General features: G+C 39.4%; 1 protein-coding gene across 1 annotated transcript; it reads right to left on the bottom strand.

The window, feature by feature from the left end:
- Positions 1 to 7,082: 7,082 nt before the first annotated feature.
- On the bottom strand, positions 7,083 to 10,735 carry LOC129438480 (sialoadhesin-like). The gene is made up of 10 exons (XM_073863441.1): positions 10,625 to 10,735; positions 10,125 to 10,511; positions 9,635 to 9,922; positions 9,143 to 9,424; positions 9,017 to 9,058; positions 8,394 to 8,726; positions 7,615 to 7,917; positions 7,422 to 7,527; positions 7,285 to 7,347; positions 7,083 to 7,141 (listed from the first exon to the last, which is right to left on the bottom strand). Exons 1-10 carry the CDS (start codon positions 10,653 to 10,655, stop codon positions 7,123 to 7,125), a joined length of 1,854 nt encoding a protein of 617 aa, XP_073719542.1. The 5' UTR covers positions 10,656 to 10,735; the 3' UTR covers positions 7,083 to 7,122.
- Between the last annotated feature and the right edge of the window lie 1,550 nt (positions 10,736 to 12,285).

Genomic DNA, 12,285 nt, shown 5'->3' with positions numbered 1-12,285 from the left:
GATTTTTTTTCTTAAAGCTGCAGTGTGTAAATTTTTGCGGCATCTAGTGGTGAGGTTGCGAATTGCAACCTATGGCATAGTCCACTGCTCACCCCTTGCTTTTGAAACACATAGAGAAGCTACGATAGCTGTCACCGGACAACCATGTCATTGTCGGAGACAACTTAGTAAAAAAAATTGTCCGTTAAGGGCTTCTGTAGAAAAATGGCGCCACAAAATGGCGACTTCCATGTAAGGGGACCCTCTTTGTGTGTAGATAAAAAGATCTCGTTTTAAGGTAATAAACACATAACGGTTCATAATGAAAGGTCTTTGTACACCCCTGATAATATAGTTTTGTATATTATTTTGCATTTCTGTCAAGAGATCCTTCTAAAAATTACACACTGCACCTTTAATATCGACTCTTACAAAATATCAGAAGCATAAAGACATGAATGACAAACAGAAGAAAGGCACTTTACCTTGGAAAAGTAAATGAAGTAACAAATCCATAGCTTTAGGTCAAAATTATGTTGTTTATCATTTACTAAAAGAAAAATAGTTCATGTTATTAACACTAAATAAAACATAGGTTATACAGAAATAACAGTGCACAGTTAGTTTTTCATAAGCATTCCTATTTTCTCTGAAACTCGCATTATTTCAAATTCTTCACTGCAGCATAGCATTACTCTGCAATCTGTAGAAGTAAACTAATAACAAAATAATTCATGGGCGGAGGCTGAACTTCCTTTGAGGAAAGTCTAATGTGCTTCCCCCTAAAAACACAGACAGAATAAAGATTTTCTAACACCAGTATTACTTTCAAAGTGTCATCTGGCCACACGCTCGCAATAAATTAGGCAGCTTAGCTACATTTACAAACAGAAAATACAGGAAATGTGTTCACAACATTAAAAACAAAACCATTTTCAGGACTGAATGTCTTCTTTAGGCTTCAGTAAGTATTTAGTGTGACCTCTCTTGGCACGAAACACATCTTGAGCTTTTTAAAGGAGACTGAAGTCCTGAAGTAATTCGATTAAAAGTAGTATTTAATTTTATTTTGTATTTATTAAGAGATCTTGCAGTGGAAGAGTAGCCTGACTACGTCAGACTTCGTACTTCCGCTAAATTTCATTACGCTTCTGTACTCAGTCTGAGATACCTCCCATTCAAACCGTTTTCCTCCGGTCTCAAAACGTCCGTCCAATCAACGAACAGAGGGCGGGCTGAGAGCCGTGACGTAGATGCTAAACGCCGAATCACGGTTGTAGTTTGTTGTGGACATGGAGATACAGAAAGCTATTTGCTCTGTTGTGGAGAACCGGCACTTGCCAACTTAAACCCGAACAAGAAAAGTGTTTGTTAAACATTTTGAATGGAGATTATGTTGTTGCCCTACTCCCGACAAGTTTTTGGAAAAGTTTAATTTATCAACTTTACCGATCGTCAGCGAGAAACTGTGTGCAGCACAGCTTGACGTGCACAACGATCGAGAAATCATGGAAAGGAATTATATTGTTCACAGTTAATGGTGGAGGACGCGTGGGCAAGCATTCTTTGGTGACATTCCCGATTAACCAGAAAATAAGGTAGGAAGATTTAATTTACATATGGTTGTCTGGTGGAAGAGTTTGAGAGGAGAGAGGGGCGTTCCTCCCGTTAGACGTGAGTGGAAAGCCACCGTAAGGATAGTGTTCAACTAGCTCTGGCACGATTTACTTAACATAATCTGCAAAAGTCGTTCATAGCCATGTTAACTCTGGTATTTCGCTCGATGGGTTTATACGTGTATTTTACAGCAGAGATTCGATGCGGCTGATCCGGCGCATAAAGCACATCATATCCAAATGTTATGTGTGATTGGCTTACGTTTAGACCAATGATTTTAAACTTCAGACAAGCCCCTCCCACGAGAAGGAAAACGATTGTCAATTATGCCCAGCCAGTCTCTGTCTATGAAGCGAAACAAAATAGCAGAGGATGGTATTACCAGGCTAGTGGAAGAGTAGTTTACCCTAAATACTTTTATACTGTTTTAATCCTACATGCAAATTTCCTGCTTTTTTTGTATTATAATAAAAAGAATGAGAAATAATTGATCACTATACAATTGCAAAAACAACAAATCTAATAGTGACATGGTTGCACAGTACTATGGTCGTATGTCGTATCAGTTGTAATGTATTTGAGTATATAGTGGAGTTAAACCAAAAGTTGCTAACATCATCGAGCTACTATTGAATAAAGTACAAAATAGCCAAAAGATACTGTACTTAGGTAGGCTACAGTAAATACGCAAGTATCTGCGCAAATCAGCAGGGTCTTATAGAAAATCATAAAAATGTACATCCACTATAAAATTGAATTGCTGCGGCCCAGTATATACTACATGCAGAAGTGATCTTGAAAAAGGATGAAAATATAACAAACCTTACTTCTTTTTTATTTTCACTTCGTCTGACCAGTCCCCTGCACAAGCAAATTGAAAGCCAGCCAAGTGAGAGAACTGTCACCGGTGACGTTTTGTGAGGGCGGAACCAAAAGTGTGGAAGACGGGTTCCGCCCGTCGATGGTTCCGCCCGGACGCTTCACTTAGAACACCGGAATTTCCGGGGTTTCCCCGAAGCCAAAATTAAGCCTGATCACGTTCAGGTGGGAATAATTTACACAGCGGTTGCTGATAGGCTGACGAGGAGAAGAGTCAGTGTATAAAAAGACCTTTGAAGACATCAAACAGGGTGCTTGTGGTGTACTTTGTATACGTTGTGTTGCTGCTTTGCAGACGGACTACGCTGGCTGGATCGTTCTCCTGGGGACGAGAAAAAGGGATAGTCAGCTGACGAAGGAATATTGAGGGGTTCAGTAGAGAAAGAGCGGACACAGAGCCATCAAGAGTGTAGCTAATAGCAGTTGTTGACAACTGAGCGTGAGTAACAGCTGTGGTACTTATCTGTGCAATACTTGTACGAAGAGTTGTTTGGTGTGTTCGTTTGTGTTTTTGAGGTCCCTGGCCCCACTGGAGAGGAAAGCGTGGGCGAGCAGCCGGTTGACCAGAAGCACGGACGAAGCACTTGGTAGGAAGCACCGTTCACCAGTAGAACAGTGGCCCTGTGGGAAAAAGGAAGCGCAGGTGAGCCAGAGGAGTGATCTGAATCAACACGCCGGGCCTGTGAATAACACACATCTCACTCTCATTGGTGGTCCAGCTATCGCCCAACTATCCTCTCGAGGTCGTCGTAGCCAGGTGGCAAGGGCGATCTAAAAACCACGTGAAGTTGTATAAGAGTGCTGTGGGTGAGTTTCACTGTTTGATGGTGTTTACGCTTTACTTGCTGTGTGTATGCTGTGCTTGTAGCGTTCAAACTGCCTAGCCTCAGACGAGTCGCGAGACGACGACATCCGTTGTGGCCTGGGTCCTAAGGAGAGCGAGGAAATTGAGCCCTGTGCCCGGGGTGCGTCAGCGAGAGCTTCGTTCGTCCATAGAGCAGACAGTGGTGAAACCCAAAGCTCGTGGTGAGCGGAGCCCCGACGAAAGTTCGCCCCAACTCGTGACCCCGGTCGTGGAAGAAGGAGGGGGAGTTTGGGAAGCGTTCGGCTCCGTGCTATCGGACCCACTAGTCCCTACGACGCCCGGACAGTTTGAGTGGATGGGCGAAGGAATACGGTGCACCAACACTGTAGCGAAAATCCACTGCCTGCAAGTGAAGCTCTGTGTGAACGAAGACCCCAGTGCTGTGAGTAACATAACCTGTGAAGTGAAACTGTTCTGTGCTTATAGCAATTACCTACCTGTGCAAGTGAAGCTCTGTGTGAACGACGATCCCCAGTGCTGTGAGTAACATAACCTGTGAAGTGAAACTGTTCTGTGCTTATAGCAATTACCTACCTGTGCAAGTGAAGCTCTGTGTGAACGAAGATCCCCAGTGCTGTGAGTAACATAACCTGTGAAGTGAAACTGTTCTGTGCTTATAGCAATTACCTACCTGTGCAAGTGAAGCTCTGTGTGAACGAAGATCCCCAGTGCTGTGAGTAACATAACCTGTGAAGTGAAACTGTTCTGTGCTTATAGCAATTACCTACCTGTGCAAGTGAAGCTCTGTGTGAACGAAGATCCCCAGTGCTGTGAGTAACATAACCTGTGAAGTAAAACTGTTCTGTGCTTATAGCAATTACCTACCTGTGCAAGTGAAGCTCCGTGTGAACGAAGATCCCCAGTGCTGTGAGTAACATAACCTGTGAAGTGAAACTGTTCTGTGCTTATAGCAATTACCTACCTGTGCAAGTGAAGCCCTGTGTGAACGAAGATCCCCAGTGCTGTGAGTACCATAACCTGCGAAGTGATACTGTTTTGTGCTTATAGCAAGTACTTACCTGTGCAAGTGGAGTTCTGTGTGAACGAAGATCCTTCAGCACCGTGAGTAACGTAACCTGTGGAGTGAACTTGACCTGTGTTATAACCATCACTTACCTGTTCGGCCGAAGGTCCCATGTGAACGAACAGCGTTCGACAACAAAGTACTTTACCTCTGTCTGACTTTTATTTGATTCTGCCTCCAGGAGAAGCGGAGCGTGCCACGGATTGTTGGGTCAGAGCCCCAAAGGAGCCCCTGTCCCCAGTCCTCATCCCAAGTGGCCCTGGAGGCGAAGAAAAGACCCATTAGTTTTAAATTGCCCTTTCCCCCTTCCCCCTTTCCTTTTAAATATTTAATAAAGTTTATTTTAACTGTAGTTTACTCGTCTGTCTGGTCATTGGGGTGGTCTTGGGAAACTCCTCGAGGTGGAAGAGTTGAGAGGGGTGTGACCCTTAGCATAGTTGGGTCCGCCCCCGGCCGTGACAGAACATTTAGTCCCACCTTCCAGAACCCAATCATCAATAGAAAACAATGATGATGATTCTCTGTGGGAGGGGCTTGAGAATCTAAGCATTATGCTCAGTAGCTGAAATAAGTGAAAAAAGGGATTTTTAGCACAATTTGAGCTTAAGAAACAAAAGTTATGGTTAATTGTTGGTAAGAAAAATGTTGTTTAATACTGTATAGCCTATCTACCTTCCTTTTAAAAACTACCTAGCAGTTAAAAATCTCAGACACTCATCTTGATGCTTACCAGTAAAATGTTCTCTGCATTTTTGGCAGACAGCGTGTTCCTCTTTTCATATACAATATTTCCTGTTGTGCTAAAAGGTGCATGGTGCACAGAGGTAGATTTGTGCATGTTGTGCAAGAGCAAACCCAGCAAGAAATTTTGGATAAAACAAGGCTAAATTTGGGCTGCCAGTGAAAGTCTATAGACGTCTAACCATAGCCCAAGGACAGACAATGTGTATACTTTTAGAATGTAAAAAATATAAGATGTAAAAGAAATGAAAGCAAACACATTGAACACCTGTTGACTTTACGTACATGTTGGAATATCATACATCTTTAAGTTATTTTGGCAATGGGAAGACGCTTGCTTGCTCGTCTGTGATCATGCATTTAACAGTTGGAGAACAATAAACATAAAATTTCCCAAAAGCAATTTTTAAAAAGAGACACAAATGATACAGTCGAAACTTTAAGGACACAGTATGTGTACACAGATGAAAGCTAATAGTACTATATACGTTTCTGTCTGATTCAATGAAAAAGCTAAATTGAAATCGAAATTTTTGAATTTGTTTACAATCAAGCCTCCAAAATACAATGATATTTCAACTTCACTTTAAACTTCATGACTATTAGATAGATAACATTATAATCTTATGGGAAAAAAAAACAAAGTGTCTCTCTAACATGGTCAGTCTCTACAGGTTTTTTTTACGAGACGAGTTAAATCTAATGGAAGCTAAAGTTTTATCATTTATAAAGATTTAAATATGGATTTTTTTCTTACATAAATCAATTTCCCTCTGAAGGCCGTCATTAACCCTCTGCAGTGTGGATTACTTCTGTAAAGGATGGATGCCCTTTTTTGGGCTTGAAAGTTGTGGACCCAGTTTTCAGCCGTTATAAAGCTTGTAAGAGCCAGGACATTTACTAAAATAACTCAAATTGTGTTTGTCTGAAAGACGATGGACTTATTGTTACGGATGTCAGCGTTAACGCCCTTGTTGCTCAGCACTCTCATTCCCCCGAATTCTAACCCGGACTTCATTTCCCATAATACCCCGCGACTCGCTGATTTCCCCACATCTGTTTCATCGTTGGGGTTATTTAACCTGGGATTTCCTGGTGTTTAATTTGGACTGCCTTACCGTTTATGATTGTTTGCTGCCTGCCCCGACTTTGGATAGGATTACCGTTTATGATTGTTTGCTGCCTGCCTCGATCTCAGCATGGATTATCGTTTATGAACGTAATCAGCCTGCCCCGATCTTGGACTGGACTCTCACTTGTGATTGTTATCTGCCTGCCCCAATTCTGGACTCTTATACTGTATGTGAGTTTACACTGCATTTTATTGCATTACTTCTGTGTCTTGAGTGTTTATCACAATGAAGAGTTGCAAATGGATTCTTTACACTTATGTATTTCGGATGGCTTGAGGGTGTGTAAACCATGGGGTATTTTTCATTTTTTCTGAACTATGCCTTTAAAGGTTTGATTTATGGTATGAGATCTGCTGTTGAAAATCTGCTTTTGAACGACTTATTGTGAAAAGTTTTGTGCATAAAAAACAGCTACAAGAGTTTCTTAGACAACATTTTAATATCACAAATACATTGCTTTCAAAAAAACATTTCTATTTGCTTATGTGAAGAACGTTTAGTAAAAACTTTTAGTATGTTTAGTAAAAACTTATCTTAAAAAGAAATCATTACGTATTTTTTATTGAATTACATCATGTGCATTATATCCAAATGTATTCCATGAATATGTTAATTCCCATGTTAGTCAGCTTGTTATGCAGAAACCAGTATTTTCTAGAAAATAACAAAAACACTTGTATTACGGTCTCAGCAAAAAGAAAATGCAAAATCTTGGAATTACGTCAATTTTTACTATATTAACATGTTAGATGCATAACTAATTATAAAAATAACAAAATATAATAATTTCCAAGAACTACAACTCAAACAAGAGTCATGACAGATAAGAAAAACATTTATGTACCTCCTTTCTGGTAAATTTGCTGGTTGCTCAACAATGGTCTCTAAAAAAATTTCACATCTCTTAAAAAGACAATGATCTCAAATCAGTATTTTTGACTGATATCTGGATAAAATGAATATCATGTGTATAGTACAGAATGATGAATAATCTCTTTAAATATGCACAATAAAAATTATGCTATTTAATTTAATAATGTACTTACCTGTTATAATCCGCATCTCCTCTACTGTTATTCCAGACAGCTCTTCCTTCAGACATCCTAGAACTATAGGATTTTTTTTTTTTTTTAATAAGACCCAAGATAATATAAACACACACAAATATAGTCATGTTAGTTACCTGCGTCTCTTCATGAATATGATAACTGCAGCACAAAGCAGGAGAATCAAAAGTACAGGAGCTATAACACACGGCCCATAAATCTCCATTCCAACACCTTGAATTCCTGATGATAATAAATCACGGATCACAGACCATCAAATACAGAAATGCAATGCAACCGCACAACGTTTGTTTTTAATATGTCACTTACTCTTGACACTCAGTTCAGTTGAACCATTAACCATCTTCACTTTATCACCCCAAAACTTTGCATTGCAAACAATTTCATCCATCTCTTCGTATCCGGTCGGGATAAAGGTCACAGTGGAGACTGTTTCCCAGACTCCTCCACTCACGCTCCTGTGGCTGACTGTTTCTCGGGCAGTCTTGATGCTCCAGGTGATGCTGGGGGGATGAGAGGGGCAGGTGTGCTTGACTGTGCATTTGATTGTGACGCGCGCCCCGGGCTTAATGTTTTCAGGAAGCGATGACACCACAGGATTGTCTGGTTGAGCTTTTCACAAAAGACACAAATATGTGATTTTTTTTTACATATTTGTAAAATATAGGAAACAAATGCTGAGGAGGAAGTAACTATTTAAGAGTATTAATATTCTGGAGATATTCTATGAAGTAATTTAATCTATAACTTTAAACCAGGTGGTCTTAAAGTGTGTTTTAGTAGATGTATGGAGTCATACATGTGTAGTTTATTGCATCACATGTTCAATTGTTGACACCTACAGTGTGTTAATCTATGCTTGCCTTTGTTTTGAACTTGCTTTATAACTTAACTTAAACCTAAACTAACAAAACTCTTTTTGTAAAATGTTTAAAAATGTCTTTGCGCCACAACTCTTTAAAATTGAAGAAGAAAATAATGAAGTGAACTCAAATTGCAGACAAATATAGTCACTTGGTTTGATATTTAGTTTTGATATAATTCAATCACATTCATGTAGTATTGTGTGTCTGTATATGCTTTTGTACCTCGGATCAGAATGAACACACAGCTTTCGTTAAATTTGTATTTGACTTCATCTTTTTCTGCTTGGAAACAGAACGGTCCATTGTCATGGGGTTTTACGTCATCAATCTCGACCGTACAGTTTTGTTCATCTGGGTTTCCAATGAGTCTTGTGCGGCCTCTAAAGTTGTCCAAGATGCGTCTCGGTCCGGTGTGGTACATGTAACCTTTTTTCGAGACCCAACGAGCTCGAAGTTGCGCTGCAAGTTCATCTTCCATGTTAAAAGTGCAGGGGATCACCACACAGGAACGATATAATGCGGTGATCTTGGGTGCCACATCTGCCTGGACATAATCTAAAAGGGTGCATTATCAATATTACTACACATTTATAATAAGTATTATTTTATATTTATCTGGAATACCTAGAATTATCTGTAAAAAAGCTAAGTAAATGCTTATATAAACTGGCAAGTGCAAAACATTAAAATTCTTAAGATTTTTAGAAACAACAATTACTGCATTATTGCACATTGTTGAGTCTACTGTGTGTATTTAATGTGAATATTAATAAATGAGTATCATTACTGATGACCTAGACGTTTAAAGAATCGATATTAACATAAAGTAAATACATAACACTTACTTTTCTCTATGTCTGTTATGTTCACTATTTTGGGTTCATACTCTGAAAAAAAATAAGCAACAGAAAACAACATGAATGAGATGTGAAGAAATGACATATCATGCATTGTGTTTTCAAATCACTCACGTTTTACATGTAAGTCAATAGATGCTGTGATGTCCTGTCCAGAAAATTTTGCAGTGCAGATCAATTTCTTCCCATCGTCTGTCTTTGCTCCCAAAAATATTATGGTGACCAATTTGAACCCTTTAGGTTGTTTTATTCCCATTTTCACCGGCATGTCCTCATAGTTCCAGGAGATGATCGGAGGAGTCTGGCAGGAATGGTGGACGGTACAATTGAAGTCCTTTGCAACACCCTCTGTGACATCTGCCAGTTTAGGCTCAATGTTTATACTATAAGGAATACCTGAAGTAAAAAGCAGATTAGAAATTCTTACAATTAACACAATTCAAAACACTGTAACATTTTGCTGTACTTTAAGCTTTAAAGAAATAATTCACTTCTAATCTCTTAAAAACTAAACAAAATGAGTATATACCAATATTAATATAAAGCTGACTATTAGTATGTATCAGTGACCTAAACATTAACGCTTGCATTAATTTGTTCACTCACATGCAGAATTTTTGTTCTTTGTAGCTGTTGTTGTTCTGCCTCCATAATGTGTTACAGTACACTCAATATCTGAGCGTTCAGCCTTCACATAACCGGTGCGTGTCCGAATGGTTTTCCACAGACCATTTTTGATTTCAGAATCATCTACTTTATCAGATCCGTCAATACCCTTCAGAACAATGTTTGGTTTGCTGTATGGACAGGTATGGAAGGTAAAACATGTCACTATAATCCTGTCACCGGTCTTTTCACCTCCGTAAATAGTGATGTTGGGCTGTGGCGGATCTGCTACAAGGGCAAAAGGGTTAGAAATTATATTATTTACATTGACTGTTCTTCCTTTATATTAAATCCATGCTTTCATTACAGTATAAAGTGTGGCCCAGTTGCTCATAATAAGATAATGGATGCTGTTGTACCACTATCAACTTCAGCTGGAGAGTTCATGAATATTACAGTAAGTTAAAGAAACAATAGAGTATTTACATACTGTCAACACGAATCGTGGAGGTCACGTCAAAAAACCTATAGGTGCTCCTTCCAACATTTTCTGGGTCAATCCATGCATATATTTTCTCTCCTTGGTGTGACAGATCCAGGGTTTTGATCAGCAGACTGCAACTCCATTTTGATGGGTTGCCGTATAAATCAGTTTTCCGTCTAAACTTGCCAATGACGTCATTTGGATACCAGGGATCATAAACCAAAGGGTAGTTCATAGTAGACACCCACTGATACCACACAACTCTGTTTGGGTTACTGGGTGGGTAGGATCTGTAGTAGAAAGAGCACGGTACAACCAGACAGGAACCTTTGAGACCATGAATTTCCTTTGGCATTCTAACTTCCCATGCAAAAGTCTCATAAAGCAGAACACCTGTGAGAAAAAAGCAACTGGTGTCATGTTTATAGTTTCATTATTATGTCAATTTGTGTGTTAATTGATCTAGCCTATTAACATTAATGACAAACAGAAGAAAGCCACTATACCTTGGAAAAGTAAATGAAGTAACAAATTCATAGCTTCAGGTCAAAATGATGCTCTTCTTTATAAAGAAAAACAATGTTAATAACACTAAAACATATACAGATACAGTGCACAGGCACTCAAGCTAGACTTAATATTTTCCAATTTTGCTATTTTTGCCCATCTTCTCTTGTCTTTACCTTTAAACATCAACCTGCGCCCTTGACACAATCCCAACATCTTTTTTCAAAAGTGTCTTTAACTGTTTAGAAGCAGATCTCCTAGAAGTGGTAAATTCATCACTTATCTCTGGCACTTTTCCAAAGTCCCTTAAAACTGCAGTTGTTAAGCCCCTCCTGAAAAAGAGCAGCCTAGATAACACTGTATTGAGCAACTACAGACCAATCTCAAATCTTCCTTTCATAGGCAAGATCACTGAAAAAGTTGTTTTCAATCAGCTGAACAAATTCTTAATTTCTAATGGTTACTTTGACATTTTTCAATCTGGTTTCAGACCACACCACAGTACAGAGACAGCGCTCATAAAGATCATAAATGATATTCGCCTCAATACAGACACAGGCAAACTATCAGTGCTGGTGCTACTCGACCTCAGTGCTGCTTTTGACACTGTCGATCACAACATACTTCTTGACAGGCTGGAAAACTGGTTCGGGCTTTCTGGGATGGTCCTAAAATGGTTCAGGTCATACTTAGAAGGGAGGGGTTATTATGTAAGTATAGGTGGCCATAAATCTGAGTGGACATCCATGACATGCGGAGTCCCGCAAGGCTCAATTCTAGCGCCACTCCTGTTCAACCTGTATATGCTCCCACTAAGCCAAATAATGAGAGAGAACCAAATTGCCTATCACAGTTATGCAGACGACACTCAGATCTACTTAGCTCTATCCCCTAACGACTATAGCCCCATTGACTCCCTGTGCAAATGCATTGACGAAGTTAACAGTTGGATGTGCCAAAACTTTCTTCAGTTAAACAAAGAGAAAACTGAAGTCATTACGTTTGGAAACAAAGATGAAGTTCTCAAGGTGAATGCATACCTTGACGCTAGGGGTCAAACAACTAAAAATCAAGTCAGGAATCTTGGTGTGATTCTGGAGTCGAACCTTAGTTTCAGTAGTCATGTCAAAGCAATAACTAAATCAGCATATTATCATCTCAAAAATATCGCAAGAATTAGATGCTTTGTTTCCAGACAAGACTTAGAGAAACTTGTGCATGCTTTCATCACCAGCAGGGTGGATTATTGTAATGGCCTCCTCACTGGCCTTCCCAAAAAGACCATTAGACAGCTTCAGCTCATTCAGAACGCTGCTGCCAGGATTCTGAGCAGAACCAGAAAATATGAACATATCACACCAGTCCTCAGGTCTCTACACTGGCTACCAGTTACATTTAGGATTGATTTTAAAGTATTATTAATGGTATATACATCACTCAGTGGACTAGGACCTCAATACATTGTTGATATGCTCATTGAATATAAACCCAACAGATCATTAGGATCACATCAGCTAGAAATACCAAGGGTTCACTCAAAGCAAGGAGAGTCAGCTTTTAGCTATTATGCCAGTCGCAGCTGGAACCATCTTCCAGAAGAGATCAGATGTGCTCCAACAGTAGTCACATTCAAATCCAGACTCAAAACACATCTGTTTAG

Source organism: Misgurnus anguillicaudatus, chromosome 24 (genome assembly GCF_027580225.2).
Source record: "Misgurnus anguillicaudatus chromosome 24, ASM2758022v2, whole genome shotgun sequence".
Taxonomy (NCBI): Eukaryota; Metazoa; Chordata; class Actinopteri; order Cypriniformes; family Cobitidae; genus Misgurnus; species Misgurnus anguillicaudatus.
Note: the sequence above shows the minus strand (reverse complement) of the source record. Positions and strands in the feature narration are given on the sequence as shown.

Excerpts from the sequence above, each read along its gene's own strand:
- LOC129438480 (XM_073863441.1), bottom strand. The coding sequence starts at position 10,655 with ATGAATTTGTTACTTCATTTACTTTTCCAAG. Across the intron at positions 7,918-8,393 it reads TGTGTTCATTCTGATCCGAG|CTCAACCAGACAATCCTGTG; the intron begins GTACAAAAGCAT and ends TTTTGTGAAAAG. Across the intron at positions 7,528-7,614 it reads AACTGAACTGAGTGTCAAGA|GAATTCAAGGTGTTGGAATG; the intron begins GTAAGTGACATA and ends TATTATCATCAG.